This window comes from Camelus dromedarius, chromosome 4 (genome assembly GCF_036321535.1).
Source record: "Camelus dromedarius isolate mCamDro1 chromosome 4, mCamDro1.pat, whole genome shotgun sequence".
In the NCBI taxonomy this organism is placed as follows: Eukaryota; Metazoa; Chordata; class Mammalia; order Artiodactyla; family Camelidae; genus Camelus; species Camelus dromedarius.
The window spans coordinates 28,921,235-28,945,831 of record NC_087439.1 but is presented as its reverse complement, the minus strand read 5'-3'; the positions used below and the strand labels follow the sequence as shown (position 1 = coordinate 28,945,831).

The 24,597-nt window shown below is 33.5% G+C and overlaps 1 protein-coding gene across 3 annotated transcripts in view; it reads right to left on the bottom strand.

Moving 5' to 3' along the window:
• Nucleotides 1-24,597, bottom strand: part of EPC2 (enhancer of polycomb homolog 2) — a 97,424-nt gene that overhangs the window by 51,401 nt on the left and 21,426 nt on the right. For all 3 annotated transcript variants that reach the window (XM_010974796.3, XM_031451369.2, XM_031451370.2), the window contains exon 2: nucleotides 5,229-5,388. In XM_010974796.3, coding sequence (XP_010973098.1) covers nucleotides 5,229-5,388 — 160 coding nt within the window. The remainder of the gene's footprint in view (nucleotides 1-5,228; nucleotides 5,389-24,597) is intronic.

Sequence of the window (24,597 nt, the reverse complement as noted above, 5' to 3'; positions counted from 1 at the left end):
GTACTTTTGGCATGGCTTTTCTAATATTTATTTAAATGTGTGATGTCATTTCAAGGGATCTATACTGAATCTGATTTCTTACTATTCAGTGACATTTTTACAAGAAAATGGTGTTCTTAGAATGTATCCTTCTACCAAAAAGTTTTACTATATAAACAAAACAATGCTCTTCACTTGGGACCTCTTCTAACTTCTCTTTCCAAGCAAAACATATTTGCCCTACCAGGGCAAAAGGTCAGTTATCATCATTTTGTTTAACGGGGAGAACAGCAAAAGACATTCCAAGAATAATGAGATTGAAGTTGGACGTTAGACCAACATCTGTCTCACTTTTGCTGAAAACCTAGTGGAATAATACAGGTCTACTTTACACTGAATAAGTGGACTTTTTTCTTCTTTTTCATGTGTAGACTTGACAGTGGTCAGCTTCACTAAGCTGGGAGCTAGTTTCAAGTGTACTGAGGTATACAGCAGTATACACCCACAGACAGGTAACTTTCCCAGGGCTCTTAAGAACTTGGCAACAGACACCAATAGCAAAATTCAGTTTCCTTTGAATGAGTTCCTCTCCCTGCCTGACAGATAACAAGGTGCTATACCACCAATCCTTTCTCCTGAACTCTTTTTCAGTGAAGAAAGTAAGACATTCAATTGATCTGTGTTTGTAGGTGTAAATGCACTGAGAAGGGGAAGTGAACCTTCATGTCAAAACAAGAAAAGGAGTCCTGTTTTAAAGAAGCATTTAATTGAGTTCAAAACTGGACAGAAATTAATTGCAAATACTTATGAAAACAATATCTAAAGTTCCTTCACGTTCCAAAATTCTGAGATAATTAATAGCAACTGTAAGGCATTACCATATTAAATACAAGGGGTAATGGGAGGTCAAAATAAAGAGTTACTGCAAGGTAAACAAAGTCATTTCCTTAAGGAGAAAAGTTTGGATTCTGAATTTAATGAAGTTTTTAAACTCTAAAAGGAATAAAATAATTTTAATATCTGGGTTGAAGAACCCAAGCAAATTTGTTATAAAAGTAAGTAAAATAGAGGTAGCATTTTCTGCATGTGTCACACCACCAACCACTGTGTAGAACTTGCCTATATAAGGAAAAGTTGGAGTATCTTGGGTCATCAAAGACTTGATCTTCTAAGATGCTTTCAATCTGGTCAGAATATCCCAATATGCTGTGATTAAATAAGTTCCCCAGAATACTAATATGGGTTACCATGGAGAACTGGTACTGAAAGGGGCAGAAAGGTTTATCTCATATCCATACCAAGACTGGAGTCATTCCACTCTCAACTCCTATTATTATTATTATTATTATTATTATTATTATTATTATTTGGTGAGGGGAGGTAATTAGGCTTATTTTATTTATTTTTAGAGAAGGTATTGGGGATTGAACTCAGAACCTCATGCATGCTAAGCATGCACTCTACCACTTGAGTTATACCCTCCCCGCCAACTCCTTCTTGACAGACACTTTTTGTCCTGAAATGACACTGTGAGTGAATAACAGAGCTCAGTTTTTAACTTGGATCCACAAAGCAGGTCTCTCAATTTTACTGTACACACCAATAATTTTATTCTTATATTTAATTCTGTATACAGTTTTGAGTCCTACAAGATTGATGTCTCAAAAATATCATGATGTGTATGTTTTTACCTTCACCATTCATTCACTCATTTATTTGGCAAATATTTAACTGCATACCTAATCACATGCTAGGTACTATAGTGGCAATAAAATTAAAAGGACAAAAAAGTCCCTCCTCTCAATGAGCCTTATAACCTAGTGAAGCAACAGAGGGCAAACAATCACAATTAATGGTGGTTGATGCCACATGAGGGTGTGCACATGACACAGGAGGAGGTCTGAGGTAAAGAGTGCCAAGAAATCTGCTTAGAGTGGTCAGGAAAAGGCTCCTAAAGGTAGTCCTGGAGACGAGACTTGGAGAACAAGTTGTATTTTGACAAAGGGAGAAGAGAAGTATAGGATTACGTAAAGGCATGGAGACATGAGAAAATAAGGGATAAGCCAGAGAGCTCATTATTACTGTAGCTAAAAGCATGAAGGGTTAGAGGAATGGGGGGTGAGGTGGGGAAAGTGTACTGAGCCTGCAGTGTGAAACTACGGTGAACGAGATGCAGCTTCTGTTCCAGAAGAGCTTACAGTCTAGAGGAGGAAACAAACCTCCAACAGTTCATTTCAATGGTTGGTATCATGATGGAAGAATTACACAGCAAACTGTGACTGGATAGGCACAAAGAAGGGCCTTAAACATCATATAACGATGTTAAAATTTTATTCTATGGGCAAAAGTTAGTCTTTGAAAAATTCTAAATGGGTAATTATCAAAATAGTGGTAGCATGGATGATGGACTGGAAGGCACAAAGACTACAGCAGAGAGATCAGTATAAAGGATTCCTCAAAGGTTAGGCAAGCAATGTCATGGGCCTGAGCTAAGCCACCCTACTGTGGCAATTGTACCGTGCTTTTTTTCTAGACAGGCAAATGGGAGGGGATTCTTTCAAATTCATCATTAAAAGAAGAAAGAGAAAAATAATCCTGAGCAATATTTTCTGAAATCCCTTAGAAATAAGTTATGTCAAAAAAAAAAATTTTTTTTTGAAGCTTTCCTTGAAAAAAAGTCAATGATAACATGAGTTTAAAATTTTAGTACAGATAACCCTAAGGCCATATCAGTAAGTAAACTGTGGAATATTACTTTGATGGAAAATTATATATATACACTGAAAATGACAATCAGAGACTATATGAAAATCTGAGGAACTTAAAATGGAAGTAGAAAAGTTAGGGGGGAAATTGTATGTACAGTATCATTTAGAATAATATATAGAATATATATGCTGACAGACTAAAAGAAAAAAAATAGTTAAAATAATTTTCTACTATCTACTATTTTTATTCCAATTATTACAACAATAAAATAAATGAAAAAAAAATACAAGATTAATGTTTATTGTATCCAATGGGCCTGACCCAGATGGGCTACACCCAGTTTCTGGTTCTTGATTTCCTAGAATGCTTTTTACAAATGGCCCTGTTGTCTAGCTATATGGTTATTAAACTATTCCCTCCCCCCGCCTACCCCCCCCAAAAAACAAACCCCAATAACTTTGCCTTAAAAAATGCTTAAAATTCCTATTATGAACAGCTGTCTTGTTCCTGATACAAAGACAAAATTGAACAAGCTAAAGGGACTCAAAGTCAAGGACACAGAGGAAACAAATCACATAATTTTTCCAAGTGTGTTTCTCTTGAATGTTTAGGAGGAAAGTCTCTGGAAATCTCTGGTTCTGACACCAAGGGCTTTTTAAATGCCATTTAAAAACAATTTAATCAATCAACAAACATGCCATTTATTGAGCATCTAATAAGCCATGCACTTTAAACATACAAAGGGAAAATAAAACATAGTCCCTGCCCTCAAGGAGCTCACAGTCTAAAAGGAGAGAAAGAAGAGTTACAAATAATTGCAACAAAGTATGGCATGAGTCCTCTGACAGAGGTAGGTACATGCTATTGAGATAAGCAAAGAAGAAAGACAGAATGAGAAGTCAGGGTTAAGCTTCAAAAGGGAATTAGGTCTTCAATGAGCTATGGAAAGGGAAAGAAGACTTGAATAGCACATGCTATTCAGGTGTGAAATGAGAAATAACAAGACAAATGCAGATCATTTTAAGTTATTTCCTACGGTACAGAAAGTGAGGGAAACAGCAATGGGAGATGAGGTTAAAGTAGCAGGTAACAAATCACAAAGGGCTTTGTATTCAAACTAGAGCATCTGGCTATTACTGAATTCTGTCAAATCTATATTACCATCAATTACAAGATGCACCATTATTTCATGTACTGTAAGAAAAACAAAGCTTTATATTGGGGTCTATTAAAATTTAACAGAATACTCCTACAAAAAGCTACACTACCAGAGGGCAACAACCTCAGCGTAAGATAAAGAAATAAAATAGCCGTGCAGAAAGGAACAGCAAGATACTGTATTTCTCAACTTGCCCTTAGGTGGGAGGAGAGGGGGAAAAATCTCTCCCTGAGAACTGAATTCCAAGCAGGTCTGCAGCCTACTTGTGTGGTCTAAAACCAAACAAATAAAACTAAAGCTATCAGTGCAGTTCAAAAACAAACAAAACAAACAAGCAAAGACTTTAAAGCAGTCCCAGGTTGGTACTGTCCCCAGATGCCTGGCAAAAACAAGCAAAGTCTTTATATAAATCAGACATTAGTCCAGGACAAAAGTAATTTTAGATGTAATCTCATTTCAAAGATGACAAACTCATATTTCAGAATTAATGAAAAGCAGTAGATCCTACAGTCAGTCTTAAATCTGGAGATGTTTCAGAATAACCTGGAGAACTTTTTAAAAATACTTATTACCAGGCTGCATACCAGAGATTCTCATACAGGTAGGCCTGAAACAGAGCCGTCAAATCTGTATCTCAACAAGCTATTCGAGATTTTTTTTTCTTTAAACACAACCAGACAGGATACCAAGACATTAGCACCTGTCTGCAAAAGCAGCTGAAAACTCCTACTGTAGAATAAAGAACAGTGGATTTTAAGCCAGAATACAATTTGATCAGACTGACACTTTAGGAAGACCATTCTGGTGCCAGTGGACTTTGTGGAGAAGACAGATTACAATAGGGCAAAGACAGGAGATGGGGGATAGTAAATAGAACAGCCAGGGGATTACTGAAATCATTATAAGGCAGGAGATGGTGATCATTTAAATAGCAATAACAGGGAGAAAAATAAGAGTTTCAAAGGAGGCAGAATCAAAATTTTATAAAAACTAGATGAAGGTAGAGGTGTAGAATCTAATTCTAAAAAATTTCAGAAGACTCATACCTAACCAGCACGACAGCCACTAGGTCTTGAAAGATAAATCTTATTTAGGTATGGTAATCTACCAGCTTTTAACTGTAAAATAAAGTGTTAAGTGCTATAGAAAATCCTATACTACATACATATCACATCAAATGTTCCAATACATATCACACTCAAAATGATCTCGAAGGTCAGATGTAAGCATAGAGGGATTTTATTCTTTTGTGTTTTACATTTCTATAAATCCGAATGTATGAATTGAAAAATTAAATCTCTTTGGGCAAAAAGAGAGAATGAATTTTCACTGGTTGATAAATTTAAATTACAAACAGAAAACAATGAATTAACAAACTTACGCTGAATATGAATGAACTGTTTTGGCTGTTTAAACTCTCCTTTGTACAAGCGATTATAATAGTTGACGTTGCTCTCTGCCTCAGGAACTGGAATGACCATGCTCTCTTTTTTTTCTCTAAACACTTGCTGCGCTGAAATGGCTCGCTGTAAATGGTGTTCCTGGAAAACGTAAAGCAGGCAACATAAGTTGTTTAAATATTGTCAGTTCAATACATAATTCTATTTAAAATTTACTTTGTTTAATAATTGCAAAATGCTTTACGAATCAATTACAAATAGCTCCTTTGCCACAGACCTACAGAAAACATAGCCAGCTTTCTCCCTTAATACTTGTGCTCATACATATACCACCTTAGATGATTACAATTTCAATAAGTACAATTTTTTAAGATTAAATATATACATATTCAAAAACTAGAATTCAACATCTCAATTACAAGAAAATCAATCCTTTGTTTGCTAAATTAATTGAAGTGTTTATCACCAATACCAGATTATGGAAAAATACGCAAATAACAGGAAAAGAATTTGCATCACAGATTTTAAGTATCTTTTGCATTTATATACCTGAAACTTCAAAAGTACAAAATTCTGAATAACTCAAATAAGAGATAAGATTATGCTCAACAGACTACACTACTCTCACAGCAGGAAATATTTTTTAACAAAGGTGAAACAAAAACTTTTTATAAAATACATCCAGATTTTAATAACATTTCATTACTTCCACCACTTAATGGATACTTCTTCACTTGACCTGCTATGGACCATTCCCAACAAAGCACCTTTCTTTACCTTGTGGGAGGTTATTTAGGTCATGTCACTTGCCAAAGGATCCCCTTCATATTTAGATCAATTTTTATTTACAAGGCCTTATTTTGCCCTGACCTTATCTCCTACTTCTCTCTTCCCAAATTTTATTCTAGCCACACTGCTTCCTCTTCCTAAGGTTCCTAAACATCCAAATGGATTGCTTTTGAAATTCTTTCAAGCCTCATCTCATCAAGAGGCCTTCAGTGATTTCTTTAATCTGAAAGAGTATCGGCTATGCTGTAACCCATAAATTAAGATTTATTCATCAGTAGTCATCCTTTCAACATATTTCAGAGCACCGAGGGGGTATAGCTCAGGGGTAGAGCATTTGACTGCAGAGCACGAGCAGACACGGGACTGTATTCCACCACTAAGGAACTTAGCCAGTGGGAGAGAGAGATCGAAGTATGCAATCATGTTTGAATTTGACAAGCATGTCTCTTTTCAGTTAGTCAAATCACTCATTTTGGAAAGATAGACAAAGATATCCAAAGAAAGTAAAATCTAAACTAAGAGTTTTAGGCTCAACAGGGATTGAGCAAGGCAAAAGAAGAAAAGAAGAAAAAATCCAGGCAGAGAAAACAGGGTATCTGAAAGGGACAAAAGCTCAGAGACATTCAATAAAAGGCAGGCAGTTGACAAAGGGTGGATAGGAGGGTGGGTGCTGGCTTATATTTGAGTTTCTTCACCTTCAGTGCCAGATAGAAATGTGTTTTTCTTCAAAAGGTAGGATCCCAAGCTGGAGCACCAAATACATTTCTCCATAACAAATATTACTATCATCTTAGTTAAAATCTATTAGTGTAAAAGCTTTTGAGTTAACTAAGAAACTGTGAGGGGATCAAACACAGGAACAAACAGCATCAAGAAACTAAGAAAGCCAGACCCTGGGCGAGCAATTTCTAGCATTATTTAAGCCCATGTTTTTCTAATACCTTGATATTTCACCTCTCCTTGTCAAAGAAAGTGATGCGATATGCAATGCCACCCTGTATTTATGCAATGTTTTTACAGTTTTCAAAGTACATCCACAATCACATGCCTATTAGCTCCTTATAATCTTGGGACACAGAAGTAGCTATAATACCATTTTGTAAATGAGACTCAGCAAATAGCTAAGTAAGAGAGTCAAATTTCAGGACTCTGACTTCAGTGTTTCTTGACTATTCCATTCTTGCTAGAGAAGGCTGGTAAAAATGAAGAACTACATTCTTGTAATGCTTATAATTTACAGACATGGGTGACAAAAGTAAATTGAGCACATTTTTTATTTGAAGAGATTCTTTTGATATATATTTGACTTTGCCCTAAATAAAAAACATTTTTAGGTATTATCTGACTTTTGAAATACATCTTTAACAGATAAAGATTTAATATTATTTTAATTTTACAAAGGAGAGAAATTTTAAAAAGATCATGAACGACTCTCTTAATGCAGCTGAAAGATGACAGGTGAAGTCAGAAATTAAGGAGCCAGACCATGATATACTCCCTCACTATAATTTATAGACCAAATTTAGCTCTAGGGATAAATTCTCAGCTATCATTTCCTTCCCCAGATTATCAGTCTCTCAACCCCCAAAATCAGAAAAAAACAATGGTGTGGTTTCTAGAGGCCTGTGCTTCATACAGTAGCCATAATGCAGGCAAACAGGCAAAAGTCTGCAAGTAAGCACCAGAGTTCTGATTTGTCATTTTATTATGGGAAGGGGCTGACAGGAGTAATGTTGATTCCTTGTTACATGCTGCATTACACATTGGTGAGGTTAAGTAATTTTAAAAAATAACTAAAAATAAAACACTATTGTAATTTCCTTTAAAAACACAGACCTTTAACTTACCAACTCTACTAATGGAATTCATCAAAAGGCAACAAACAAATGGCAATGCTGACTAAATTAAAATGCTCATCATGGCATTGTTTATAATACCCCCTCAAAAGTCTAAATAGCAATAAATACGGAATTAGTTATATAAATTGTTACATTCATAAAATGGAACTCTTAGGTAGTAAAAAAACAACATACTGTAAACGTCTATTGATCTGAAAATATATTAGGATATTAAGTTAAAAAGCAAGTTATAAAATAAAACGTATAAAAATAAATGAATACATACATAAAGGAAAAAGCCCTGAAGAATACAAGAATATTCCATAAAATGCTATTTAGATGGCCCTTATTCTCTCCTATGTGCGCTTTTGTACTTTCAGAATTTTTTGTACTAAACATGTAATACTTCCAGAAATTTAAAAAGTGCTATAAAAGTTTTACATCTTAAATGAAGGAACTCTCCACCAAAATACACAAAATCACTTCTTATGGTTACTTTGATATTCTCAAATATACTTTTGAAACCTACCATATTATATCTAAACATTTAGAGTTATTATACATTCTCTCATATTTTTTCTAGTAACGTAAAATTATATAAGCCATTAAAAGCAAACTTTAAAAAAGGCACTAAACAAATTCATGACTTTTAGTCTATGTAATAAGTATCATGCGCAGTCCTACAAGGTACAGGGTAAGAATATTTTTTCTTTTGGAGATGAGTAAATTAAAGCTCTATGATTTCTATGACAGAAATCAACAGGGCTGAAATTTGAATCATTATTAGTATGTCTCTTTTACATCTTGTCAAGCTCATTCCCCAACTTGTTGGGTTTCAGAAACTATCAATTGAGTTATTTTGCATACAAAGTCAAACATTATTCACTGATATTTAAAAAATTCACATTCAAAATTCCCAATTAAAGACGGTCAACTGAATACCTACATTATTTACTCTACTTCATTGTAACAGTAAACTTACCAGCAAAGGACTAAGAAACTTTTAAAGCCACAATGACAAGGTGAATGAGAGATGAGCCATCAACACAAAACAGAGTGTAGCAAAATTCTGGGAGATCAGAATCAAAAGAGGAAGTGTCAAATCATTGCAGAGAAGAAAAAGATAAAAACTGAGCCCATCTGCCATGCATAAAACCAATGATGGGGATTTTGAAACACTAGCTAGAAACAGAATGAGACAAGCCATTCTTCACCCACTCCTCAAAAGTATATCAGTCTACACAGACAGAAGAGGGCACCATTGAACTAGGAATGTTGTGAACCATCCCAAATCTACAAAAATGAACAGAAGAAAACTTAGTAAGTCTATTACTACTATTAAAAATCAGAAAAACAAGATTCAATCATACCTCTAACAATGAGCTCTCTCTACTCTGAAGGGGAGGGGGAGAAAAAAACTAAGTAAAATGCTCCAACCTTAATTAAATATCCCCCCCAAAAAAGCGTTTAGGAAAATGAAAAATCACCTTGATTAAGAAACTTAAAAACTAAGATCAGAGAAGGGGGCAAAACATTCAGGAAAAAAAATGGGAAGAGTTGACTGAACTTAGCAAAGAAAGAAAGACAATTACCTCAGAGACAAAAGCTAAAATTACTAGAAGCCCAGTGTAAAATATGTTCAACCAAAGACATACATAAGTGTGTTGTATAGAGGTTGTCAAATAACCTAGAGAATAAAAATAAGGTGATGAAAAAAGTAAAATGAGTGAGAAAGAAAATGGGAGGATGTAAAAACAGGCAAAGAAGTAATGACATTCATATACCTGGAATCCTTGAAGAAGAAAAATAAAACAAAAGAAAAATGCAATACAGTTAATCTTTAAGATAAAAGATATGAATCTACTTATCAAAAAAAGACCAACAGGGAGCAAGAGGCCCATGAGAACGTACACTATCAGACAGGATCTGATACTGCTAGGTACAATCAGGAGAAAACACTGTTCATGTCTTCTCCCTTGGGCAGGAAAAAAGAAGGGTGGAACATATGTCTAACATTTCAGCTTTTTTTTTTGGGGGGGGAGGTTGCCCAGGGGTCTAACTTCTGACTCATTTAACTCAGAAGGCTAACTGAACCAGCATTCTTTGGATGCCTGGGGCCTGTGGAGAACAAAAAAAGGACTCAGACGCTTGTTGAAACATGAGAAAACTTGTAGTACCACTGACAGACACCAGAGGGAGCAGAAGATTACAAGCTTTGAAAAAGAAACCAGCAAACCTCTCTAACTGGGAAATTATGTGCACGTGGCCAGAGAAGACACATCCCCAGAAAAGGTTTTAGGGGCTTCGGGACTCCCTACCTGGGGTGAATGATAAAGGTCTTCCCCTATATGAAGCCAATTCATAAAGACTAGGAGTGATGGTTATTTTTTCAAATATACAAATTACAGCAAAAAATAAACAAGGTACACGAAGAAACAGAAAAATATGGTGCAAAGGAACAAAACCAATCTCCAGAAACTGACTCTAAAGAAATAGAGATCTGAGAATTATTTGACAATAAAGTTTAAAAATAATCATCTTAACAAAGCTCAATGTGCTAAATAAAGAGAACTCAAATAGACAACGAAACAAAATCAGAGAAAATAATGCATGAACAAAATACAAGTATCAACAAAAACATAGAAATATAAAGAAGAACCAAATGGAAAGTCTGGAGCTGAAGATTACAATAACTGAATTGAAAAAATCCACCGAAGGGGATCAACAGCAGACTTGATCAAGCAGAAGAAACAATTAGTGAATTCCAAGAAAGGTCATTTGAAATGATCGAGTCAGAGGAACAAACAGAAAAGCCTACACTAATACATGTTATAATCAAACTGTCAAAAGTCAAAGACAAAGAGAGTCTTGAAAACAGCAAGGGAAAAAACAAATCATCAGGCACAAGGGAGCATCCGTAAGATTATTAGCAATTTCTCATCAGAAAGATTACAGGCCAGAAGGCAGTGTGATGATATATTAAAAGCCCTGAAAAAAAAAAAAGTCAACCAAGCTACTATATCTGGAAAAACTGTCTTTCAAAAAATGAAAGAAATAAAGATCTACCCAGATAAATGCTGAGGGAGTTAATCACAAGTAGACGTGTCTTATGCCTTATAAGAAATTGCTAAAGGGAGTCCTTTAAGTTGAAACAAAAGGACACTAAAGAGTAACATTCAGAGAGCATCTGAAAACAAAGCTCTCTTGTAAAGGTAAATATATAGACAAATACAAAATCTTGTAATACTATAATGATGGTACATAAATCACTTTTAATTCTGGTACAGAATTAACAAAATAAATGCCTAAGAAATAACAATTAAATATAAAACTATGACAATGAATGCAAAATATAATAAGATATAATTTGTTACACCGATAACATAAAGTGGGGAAGGAGATGTAAAGATTCTGAACTTTTCTACATGACTGAATTTATCAGTTTAACAGAGTATTATTACAACTATATGAAGTTTTATGTAATCCTTATGGTAACCACAAAGAAGATGCACAAAAGAAAGGAATCAAAGCCTATCACTACAAAAACCAACAAAACACAAAAGAAGGTAGCAGGAGAGGAAAAGAGGGACAAAATAAGTAAAAAAACACAGAAAAAGCAATTAACAAAATGGTAGAATCAGTCCTTTACCATCAGTAATTACTTAAAAGGTAAATGGAATAAACTTTCCAATCAAAAAACAGAGTAACTAAACAGATTAAAAAACAAAATCCAACTACATACTATCTCATTTTAGATATAAGGGGATACATAATCTGAAAGTCAAGGGATGGAAAAAGATATTCTATGCAAAAGAGAGCAAGGGTAGCTAAATATACATCAGACAAAAAGACTTTAAGTCAAATACTGTCATAAGTCACAAAGAAGTACATTATAAAATGAGAAGAAACATGAAGCTATAGTAACTATAAATATATATGCACATAACAGCAGAGCACTCAAATATAAGGATACACTGGCTGAACTGAACAGAGAAATGCATGGTAATACAGTAATAGGAGGAGATGTCAATACTCCACTTTCAATAACGAATACATCAACCAAACAAAATACTGAAAAAGACACAGAAGGCTTGAACAACTAAGACCGACTGAAACTAACAGACATACACAGAACAGTCCATCCTACAGCAGCAGAGCACACATTCTTCTCAAGCACACACAGAACATTCTCCAGGACAGACTACATGTTAGGCCACAAAACAAGTTTTATCAAATTTAAGACTGAAATCCTAATAAGTATCTTTTCCAACCATAGTGAATTAAACTCGAAATCAACAGCATAAGGAAAACTGGAAAATTCACAAATACATGGAAACTGAATAACATACTTTTGGACAATTAATGGGTCAAGAAAGATACTATAAAGGAATTTAGAAAATAGTGAGACAAATGAAAATGAAAGCACAACAAAATTTTAGGGATGCAGCAAAAGCAATAAATACTAAGAAGGAAGTTCATAGCAATAAATTCCTACCTAAAATTTAAAAATAAGAGATCTCAAATCAACAACCTAACTTTACAACTCAAGGAATGAGAAAAAGAACAAACAAAACCCAAAGTTAGCAGAAGGAAGGAAACAATAAAGATTAGAGCAGAAATAAATGAAATTAAGAACAGAAAAATAGGGGGGAAAAGCCAATAAAATTAAAAGTTGTTTTGAAAAGATTAACAAAATTTATAAACCCTTAGCAACATGAACTAAGAAATACTCAAACACCAAAAATCAAACTGAAAGAAGACATTAAAACTGATGCCACAGAAATTAAAAGAATCATGAGAGATTACTACAATTATACAACAACAAAATGGATAATGCAGAAGAGACAAATAAATTTCTAGAAATATACAACCTACCAACACTAAATCATGAAGATATTTAAAATGTAAACTATAACTAGTAAGGATATAATCAATATAATCATATAATATAATCATATAATCAATATAATCAATAATCAAATACCTCTCAACAAAGAAAAGCTCATCATCAGATGGCTTCACTGGATAATTCTATCAACATTTATAGAATTAACTACAATCTTTCTCAAACTCTCCTTAAAAAAAAAAAAATTGAAGAGGAGGGAAAACTTCCAAACTTGTTTTATGAGGCCAGTGTTACCCTGATATCAAAATCAGACAAAGATTCTACAAGGAGGGGATAAGTGAAATGGGTAAAGGTGGTCAAAAGGTACAAACTTCTAGTTATAAGATTAATATTTTCTGGAGATGTACTGTACAGCACAATGACTACAGTTAACAATATGGTATTACATATATGAAACCTGCTAAGAGAGTAAATCTTAGAAGTCCTCACAAGAAAAAATAAACTGTAACACAGTGAGGTGACAGATGTTAATTCCACTTACTGTGGTAATCATTTCACAATATATACATACATCAAATCATTAAGTTGTACACCTTAAACTGATACCATGTTATATGTCAACAAACTCTCACTAAAACTGGAAGGGGGGAAGCAGAGATACAACAAGGAAAAAATAAACTACAGACCAATATTTCTGATGAAAATCAATGCGGAAGTCATCAATAAAATATTAGCAAACCAAACTCAGTAACACATTAAAATGATTATACATCATGACCAACTGGGATTTCTGGAATGCAAGTATGTGCAATATATGAAAATTGGTCAAAGCAATGCACCATAATAAGAGAATGAAGGACAAAAACCAGATGCTTATTTCAACTGATACATTGAAAAAAACTCAACACTCTTTCATGAAAAAAAATAGTCAACAAACTAGGAATGGAAGGAAATTTCTCAATACAATAAAGGCCATATATGAAAAGTCCACAGCTACCAATATATTCAATAATGAAAAAATGAACATTCTTCCTTTAAGATGAGAAACAAAGCAAGGATGCCTGCTTTTGCCACTTCTATTCAACACAGCACTACTGGAATTCCCAGCGAGAGCAATTATCAAGAAAAAGAAATATCAAATTCGAAAGGAAGAAGTAAAATTATCTCTGCCCACAAAATGATCTTTTATGTAGAAAACCCTAAAGATTTCACACATTAAAAAAAAAGTTGGATCTAGTAAACACACTCAGCAACGTTACAAGATCTTCTGATCAACACACAAATATCAGTTGTGTTTCTATACAATAATAATGCACAATATGCAAAGGGAATTAAGAAAACAATCCCATTTATAATAGCATCATAAAAAGAATAAAATACTTAGGCATAAAACTTAACCAAGAAGATGAAAGGCTTGTATACTGAAAACCACAAAACACTGCTGAAAGAAATTAAGACAGACACAAGTAAATAGAAAGATGCCTTGTGTTCATGGACTAGAAGGCTTAATATTAAAAACAAAACTACCATATTATCCAGTAATCCCACTTCAGGGTATGTATCCAAAAGAACTGAAAACAGGATCATAAGATACCTGCACATCCATGTTTGTTATTTACAATTGCCAAATAGTGGAAGCAACCCAAGTGTCTACTGACAGATGAATGGATAAACAAAATGTGGTATATACATATGATAGAAGACTATTAATCACTCTTAACAAGGAAGAAGGAAGAAAATTCTGACACATGCTACAACCTTGAGGATATTACGCTAAGTGAAATAAGCTAGTCACAAAAGGACAAATACTGTAAGACTTCACTTCTATGAGGTCTGAAGTAGTCAAATTCCTAGAAAGTGGTGGTGCTAGGGACTGGGGGAGGAGAAAAGAGGAAATTGTTCAGTGGGTATAGAGTTTCAGTTTTTCAAGACTGAAAAAAGTGCTAGTTATCTGTTGTATAACACTGTGTATGTAGTTCACATCTAAACATGATTACAATAGTAAATTTTAGTGTATGCATTTTTTACAATAAAAAAAGCTCACCAAGTACCTATCAAAAGTAACTCAGAACAACAGACTGACATATATTCGAATAAAACTATTTCAAAAATAACATCAAGGATTTTACATTCAGCTAAATTATCCTTCAAGTATCAAGGCTATAGGAAGTACTAAGGGAATGCCTTTGGGGACTTTTGAGGAATCTACTAGAATAGCACTGTTCAGCAGAAACATAATGGAAGCTACAAATGTGAGCCATGTATTTAAATTTTCTAGTAGTCACACTTAAAAAAGTACAAAGAAACAGATGAAATTAATTTTAATAACTATCTTATTTAAGCCAATATAAATATTCAAACATTATCAATTCAACATGTAATCAATGTAAAAATATTTGGAGATAGTTTGTATTTGTTTCTTTCATTTCACATCTACAAAACTTTTTTATGATACATGTGTTTTGCATGTATAGAGCATCTAAATTCAGATCAGCCACATTTCAAATGCTCAACAGCCACAAATGACTAGTGGCTACATATTGGATAGTGTAGCTCATCTTCATCTTGGATTCTTCCAACCAAGGTATGACTGGAAAACTTCAGCAAAATTATATATATACATACATACACACATATATATGCAAATATCTCAAAGATGGGGGAAAGACTGGAGGACTGATGTACAAACATCTGCACACTAAAGTGGAAATACGGCAACTAAAAAGGGGAGAAGAAAAAAAAGATGAGAGCAAAGTAAAGAAACTAACCAATATAACATACAAAAAAAATTAAATATAAAAGAGTTGAGAACAAACATATTCAATCTTATCAATAAATGTGAATGGACTTATTTCACCTATGAAAACAAAAAGATTTTCAGTTTGTCTCATAACCCAAGACTCAACTACATGCTGTATACAAAAAGCCCCCAACACACATAAAAAGTGGGTCAGAAAGAGTAAAAGGAATGGATAAAGTTTATCAGGTAGTGGAAGACAACAGAAAGATAAGCAGATCCTAATATCAGACAAGCAGAATTCAAGCCAAAGAGCCTTAAGTATGATCCAAAATCCACAATTCACAAAAGGTCTTGAATATCTATATACCTATAGCTAAGAATTTCAAAGAATAGGGTATTATGAATGGAGTAGAAGGGTAAGGAGGGAGTGACAATTCCCTGAGCATATACCCTTTAATAGCCCTGAATTTTAGAACCTTGTTAATGTTTCACACATTCTAAAGCTAATCAAAATTAATGAGGATGTGAAGAGAACCCGAAGTAGAACACAAAGAGAACAAATTAATCTCACTTATTAGAAATGAATATTCATATATCTGCAGTGAAGGAGATGGGAAAGAAAGCAATTTAAATTCCTTTGGAAAATAATGATTTGAAGCTCATCTGCATAACATAGACTATATATATTTCAAAGGACTGTTGTGATAATTATGTAAGTTAATAAAGTATTCAAAATAGTCAATAGCACAATGTTAAAGATAAAAGTTTCTTGTTTTTATTAAAACATATCACTAATGTGCAATATTCAAGATAGTGAAAATTTAAGAACAAAAGCAAAAAAATTTACAAATTTTGACAATTCAAAACCTTTTTTCGTCACCCATTCGTAAAAAAAATTCACTGAATGTAAAAGATGTCCTCAACCTGATACACGGCAGGCTCCTGTGGAAAACATACAGCTAATACCATACTTAATATTCAAAGACTGAATTCTTTAGCCCTAAGATCAAAAACAGGCCAAGGAAGTCTATTCTCACCACTTCTTACCTAAGTCCACATTTTGCCTGAGTTTCTAGCCAGTGCAGAGTGGGAAGAGAAAGAAATAAGGGCATGCAGATTGGAAAAAAAGAAGTAAAACTATTTGCACATGATATGATCACAAAGGGAGAAAATTCTAGGGAATCAAAAGTTACTAGAAATAAAAAAGTGAACTTTACAAGGCTATGTCAATATTCAAACCTCAACTGTGTTTCTATATACTAGCAACTGAAAAATGAAAATAAAAAGCAATTACCATTTATAACAGTATCAAAATACTGAAGATTTAGGGAGAGTTTTAATGAAATACATGCAAAACTTGCACATCAACATAAATGGACAGATACAGTATGTTTGTGTACTAGAAGCTTCAATATAATTCAAAAATTTTTTTCTAATATGAAATTTCCCCTAAATTGGTCTAGAGACTCAGCACAGTCCCAGTCAAAGCCCCAATTGCCTTTTTTTAAAACAGAAATGGACAAGCTGTTTCTAAAATTCATATGGAAGGGTAAAAGAAATAGACTATCCAAGATAATCTTGAAAGAAATTTGAAAAACATACACAATCTGACGAGCTAAATTACTAAATATGAAGCTAAACTAATCAACAACAGTGTGTTACTAGCATAAGGATAAACATATAAAGCAATGGGAAAAAAGAATAAACCTGGAACTAAGACCCAAATACACATATATAATGAATTTTAGACAAAAGTGTCAATTAATGGGAACTGAATAGTAAGGACAGTCTGGTCGACAAATTGTCCTGACAACAGTTTGGGGAAAAAATGAACCTATACTTCTACCACAAATTATATACAAAAATTAACTCAAAATAGGTCACAGATCTAAAAACAAAGCTTTGTAAAATATACACAACAAAACATAGGAGAAAAACTTGAGTGGCTCTGGGTTTGACAAAGATTTCTTAGACACAAAAACACAAATTATAAATGAAAGATTTAAAAACTGGACTTCTCAAAATTCAGAAACTGTAGTATTCAAAATACATTCTTAAGAAAATGAAAAGAAAAGCCAGACTGGGGAAAAAAATATTCACAGTAAGTATGAGAGGTCTTGTATGCTGAATATATAAGGAACTCTTATAACTCAATTATCAGGAAACAACCCAACTTTTAAAGAAAATGAGCCAATGATTTAAACAGATACTTCACAAAAGTACAGGAAAGACCAATGACCATTTGAAAGATGCTCAACCTATCTGTGTCAGGAAAATGTAAAATAAAACCACAGAAAGTTTTCACTACACATGCACAAAATGACTAAAATTAAGAAACTCACAACAATAACTGCTGGTGGGGTGTCAAATGATATTACCACTTTATAAACTATTGGACAGCTTCCTATAAAGTAACTATATATTTGTCATGTGACCTAGCAATCCTACTGCTAAGTGTGTACCAGAGAAGTGAAATGCATGTCCACAAACAACCTGCACATGAATATCAACTTCAATTTTACTCACAATAGCCAAAAACTGGAAACAATAAAAACACACATTAACAGGTGAATAGATAAATAAATACATTTATTCAAAGAAATGCTACTCAGTTAAAAGAAAAAAAGAGAAGGGAGGTGGTAGAGAGAAGGATAAAGTAACCACATACACAACAAGGATGAATCTCAAAAGTACAACCAGCAACTCGATACAAGCAGCTACATACTGCATGGTTCTCTTTATATGAAGTTTGAAAACAGGCAAAATTAATCTATAGTGATTGAAACCAGATCAGCAGTTGCCTGAAATGGGGGTGAAAGATATGACTGCAAATGGGTTAAAGGGAATGTCTGTGAGGAATGAAAATGTTCTATTCTTTGTGTAGGGTGGTGGTTACACAAGTATACTTGTTTATTAAAACACAGAATGATACACAAAACAAATGTTTTTACACTGTACATATATTATACTTCAATAAAGTTGATTTTAAAAATCTAGGTGAAAAAAAGTCCAGGACTAGATGGCTTCACGGGTGAATTCTACCAAACGTTTAGGGACGAGTTAACACCTATCCTTCTGAAACTATTTCTAAAAATTGCAGGGAAAGAACACTTCTAAACTCATTCTATGAGGCCACAATCATCTTGATACCAAAACCAGACAAAGACACTACAAAAAAAGAAAATAACAGGCCAATATCAATGATGAACATAGATGCAAAAATCCTCAATAAAATATTAGCAAAACCAACTACAGTAATACATTAGAAGCATCATACATCATGATCAAGTGGGATTTATTCCAGGGATGCAAGAATTTTTCGGTATCTGAAAACCAACACAATATACTACACTAACAAACTGAAGAATAAAAACCATATAATCATCTTGACAGATGAAGAAAGAGCTTTTGATAAGATTCAACATCCATTTATGATAAAAACACTTCAGAAAGTGGGCACAGAGGGGGCATACCTCAACATAAAAGTCATATATGACAAACCTACAGCTAACATCATACTCAACAGGAAAAGCTGAAAGCATTCCCTCTAAGATCAGGAATAAGACAGGGACACCCTCTCTTGCCACTTTTATTCAACATAGTTTTGGAAGCTCTAGTCACAGCAATCAGAGAAGAAAAAGAAAATAAATCCAAATTGGAAGAGAAGAAGTAAAATTGTCACTTTGCAGATGACATGATACTTTACATAGAGAATTCTAAAGATGCTACCAGGAAACTACTAAAGCTCATCAATGAATTTGGTAAAGTTGTTGGGTACAAAATTAATATATAGAAAACTGTTGCATTTCTATACACTAACATTCAAATATCAGAAAGAGAATTAAGGAAACAATCTCATCCTATCATTGCATCAAAAAGAATAAAATATCTAAGAATACACTAGCAAAAGACCTGTACTCTGAAAATTGTGAGACACTGATGAAAGAAACTGAAGACAACACAGATAGAAAGATATACTGTGTTCTATGCACTGGAAAAATCAATATTGTTAAAATGACCATACTACCCAAGGCAACAGACAGACTCAATGCAATCCCTATCAAAGTTATCAATGACATTTTTCACAGAACTAGAAAATAATTTTTTAAATTTGTATGGAAACACAAAAGACCTCAAATAGTCAAAATCAATCTTAAGAAAGAAGAACAGAGCTGGAGGAATCACACTCCCCTGATTTCAGACTATACTACAAAGCTACAGTAATCAAAACAGTATGGTACTAGGAGAAAAAAAACATATAAATCAATGGAACAGAATAGAAAGCCCAGAAGTAAAACCACACACTTACGGTCAATTAATCTATGACAAAGGGGGCAAGAACATACAATGGAGAAAAGACAGTCTCTTCAATAAGTGATGCTGGGAAAACTGAACAGCTACCTGTAAAAGAACAAAATCAGAACATTCTCTAACACCACACAAAAATAAATTCAAAATGGATTAAAGGCCTAAATGCAAGGCTGGATACTATACAACTCCTAGAGAAACACTCATTGACATACATTGCAGCAATATTTTTTTGGATCTGTCTCCTAGAGCAATGGAAATAAACACAAAAATAAACAAATGGGACCTAATTAAACTCAAAAGCTTTTGAATAGCAAACAACAACAACAACAACATAAAACAAAAACGAAAAGACAATTTACAGACTGGGAGAAAATATTTGAAAATGATGCTACCAACAAAGGATTAACTTCCAAAATATACAAATAGCTCATACAGCTTAATATCAAAAAAACCCCAAACAAACCAATCAAAAAATGAGTAGATCTAAATAGATATTTCTCCGAAGAAGACATTCAGATGGTCAACAGGCACATGAAAAGATGCTCAAAATCCCAAATTACTAGAGAAATACACATCAAAACTATAATTATATACACTTCACACCAGTCAGAATGGCTATCATTAAAAAGTCTACAAATAATAAATGTTGGAGAGGGTGTGGGGAAAAAAGGAACCCTCCTACACTGTTGGTGGGAATGTAAATTGGTGCAGCCACTATGGAGAAAAAACTAACAGAGTTGCCGTATGATCCTGCAATCCCACTCCTGGGCATATATCCAGATAAAACTATAATTTGAAAAGATACGTGCAACCCAATGTTCACAGCAGCACTATTTACAATAGCCAAGACATAGAAGCAACCTAAATGTCCATCAACAGAAGACTGGATGAAGACGCATTATGTATATACATATACAGTGGAGTATTACCTAGCCATAAAATAAGAATGAACTAATGCCATTTGCAGCAACATGGATGGACCTAGATATTATCATATTAAGTGAAGTCAGACAGAGAAAGACAAATATCATCTATCACATATGTGGAATCTAAAAAAAAAAAAAAAAAAGAACTTGTTTACAAACCAGAATTAGACTCACAGACATAGAAAACAAACTTAAGGTTACCAAAGGGGAAAGTGGGAGGGGGAAGGATAAATTAGTAGGAGTTTAGGATTAACATATACACACTATTATATATAAAACAGGTAAACAACAAGGATCTACTATATAGCAAAGGAAACCATATTCAATATCTTATAATAATCTATAATGGAAAAGAATCAGAAAAAAAATATATATAACTGAGTCACTTTCCTGTACATCTGAAACAAAAATCTTAAAAAACAAACCCTTCTGATCTAAATAAAAACTTAGTGTAAACAAAACATACTGGTAAAGCAATTATTATTTATAGTGCTGGTGAAATTGTGGTAAGTAAAACAGACAGTTTCAAGAATGAACGCTAGTATGTTAAAGTGTCGATTGGTATATTCTGGAGAACAGTTTGGTAATAAGTTTCTAAGCCTTAAAAAACTTTATAACAGTTAACCTATTATTTATACAATAATCATAATAAGGAAAACTGGAAACAATCTTATTATCTCCAATACTGAAGTAATTATAGTTTAGTATATCCATGATAAACTTAAAAACTGCCATTTAAAACTTTTTGAAAAATAATTTAATGACATTTGAAAATGCTTACACAGAAAAAGCAGGTAACAGAATCACATACTGAAGATAACTTCCAGTATAGTGAGATAAATAGAATGATAGGTGACAGTATGCATAAATGCAGAGTTTAAAAGTAAAAAATTTTTTAAAAGCTGGAAAGAAATGTACCAAATTATTAGGTAGTGAAATTATAGAGGATCTCTATTTTCTTCTCTACATTTTCTACAATTTACAAAAAACATGTATTACAAAAAAGAAACTAGTGCCAATTTTTTAAACCACTTAAATTGATTACTTCCCCAATAAAAGGAAGAGATAGAGGAAGACAAGGGGAAAAGACTCTAGATAAGTCCTCATCATATTCTAATTAAGACTATTTCTCTTCTAGTACTAACTTTCTAAATCTGGATTTTTGGTTCTGGCAGAATACTAGTATTACCTGGAGAGGTGAAACATGGACTATATGAGAGAGAAAAGAGGCAGGAGAAACCAGCTAAAAGGCTTCAGCAGCTGACTTCCACTCCAACAAAGATGAAATACATACAGTGGGTATTACTCAGCTCTAAGAAGGAATGAAGTACTGATGTATGCTACAGTATGAATGAACCTTCAAAACATTACTCTATGTAAAAGAAGTCAGACACAGGCCATATGTTATATGATTCCATTTATAGGAAATGTCCAGAAATAGGCAAATCCATAAAGAAAGTATATCAGTAGCTGAAGGGGGGGGGCGTACAAATAGAATGGAGAGTGAGTAATTGTTATTTACACAGAAGGGTTTCTTTTTAGGGTGATGGAAGTGTTCTAGAACAAGACAGTTGTGACATTGCACAATATTGTGAATGTACTAAAACCCACTGAACTGTACACTTTAATATGATAAATTATATATTATGTGAATTTCATGACAATAAAAAAACTGGAAAAGAAAAGGTAACGAATTTACCCTTATACCCAAAGCAACAACAAAAAAATCTGACAAGAGTTGAAACAATGGTTTTCCAGACACTAGACCTCAGGCAATGAAGAACAATGATTCTTTCTAAAAAAAAAAAATATTTTGTTTTATTTTTAGCTTTTTTTTTGGAAGTGGGGGAAGCAGTTAGGTTTGTTTGTTTGTTTTTAGGTGAGGTACTGGGGATATGACGCAGGACCTCGTGCATGCTAAGCTTGTGCTTTAGCATTTGACCTATAACCTCTCCCCTAAGAACAATGATTTTTGAGAAAAGGAAAACAAAACCAGTGAGCCCTACGATAGCCTCAGCTTACTACCCTGGAACAGTACTCCATGCTGTGGAGCAGGAGAAAGAACTGAGGCAGAGCCTGGGAGACTTCATGAGTTAAGGAGACAGAAATGAGAGTCCAGGAAGACTAAGGCACCTAAACTCCATAGGACAGAGTATCAAAGAGAAGGAACTGCACAGAGAGAAAACCTAGGAGACCTGCAGAGGGAGTATTCAGTAAAATATTCATCAGCTATGTGGGTGAAGAAACTACCTGACAGTGGAGAAAGAACTATTCCAAAGAATTAAAAGGAACAGTGCCTGTACTCAGGACCAGGAGGAGCACCTGCTTCCACTACCCAGATTGGAAAAAAGATATGCTAATATACGGAGTAACAAAGATAAGAGTGACATCTGACTTCTCATCAGAAACAATGCAAGTGAAAGACCATTTAAAAAAAATACTAGAAGAAAAAATTGTCAACCTACAACTGTATATCCAGCAAAAATATCTTGCAAAAAAACAGAAGTGAAATTAGAGATCAGCTGTACAATTTACGTAGTTAACAAACTGTAATGTACATTTATACATTGTTAAGAAGATAAACATATCATATGCTTTATCATACACAAAAAAGGTGAAATAAAGACATTTTTAGATGTACAAAAGTTAAAACTATTCAACACCAGCAAACCTGCATTACAAGTAATGTTAACAAAAGTCCATCCAGAAGAAGGAAAATGATACCATGTGAAAGTCTAGATATAAGACATATTGATGAAAAGCTGGAGAAATGATAACTACAAGAGCAAATATACATATCTTTTTCTAATTATGGAAAAACATTTGAAAATCATTGGCTCTTGAAACAAAAATACTGAGAAAGTATTATAGGGTTTCTTATATATGTAAAATGTATGAAAACAACAGCATAAGGGCTGGGCAGGGAGAAAGGGAAGTATACTATTGTAAGGTTCTTACACTATACATAAGTAGTGTATCACTTGAAAGTAGACTGGGAAGGTGCCCAAAATTAGAGTTTCTCAATTTTGGCACTATTAACATTCTGGGCAAAGTAATTCTTGTGGGAATTCTGCCTTGTACATTGTAGGATGTTTAGCACCATTCCTCACCTCTACCCAAGAGATGTCAGTAGCACCCCCTAGTTGTGAAAAATCAAAAATATTTTGAGGTATTACCAAGTGTCCTCTGGGAAATAAATCAGACATTACTGAGAACCAAGTCCTTAAAGCAATCACTAAGTAACAAAACAAAGAGCTATACCTAGTAAACCAAAAACAAAAATGAAAGTTTTTTAAAAAATCCAAAAGAAGGCAAAACAAGAACAAAAGGGAACAAAGAATAGAAAAATATAAAACATTAAGATGACAGAGTGAAACCTAACCATATTAAAAAATCATATTAAACTTGGGAATTTGAGATTTGCAAATATTAGCCACTATATATAAAAATAGATTTAAAAACATATTTCTTCTATATAGCACAGGGAACTATATTCAATATCTTGTAATAACCCTTTGAAAAAGAATATTAAAATGAATATGTGTATGTATATGCATGACTGGGACATTATGCTATACACCAGAAATTTACACACTGTAACTGACTATACTTCAATTTAAAAAAAAAACATACTAAATCTCAGTAAACTAGGAATAGAAAACTCCCTCAACTTGATTAGAGCATCTACAAAAAATCTACAGCTATCATCATTAATGGGAAGAAATGGTGAGAAACTTGAAGCTTTCCCACTAAATTCAGATCTAAGGCAAAGATGTCCCTTCTCACCATTTTGTTTCAAAATCATACTGGAAGTTCCAGTGTATGTAACAAGACCAAAAAGGGGGAAAAAAGATATACACACTGGTTAAAAAACAAAAGACAGAAAATTGTCTTTGCTCA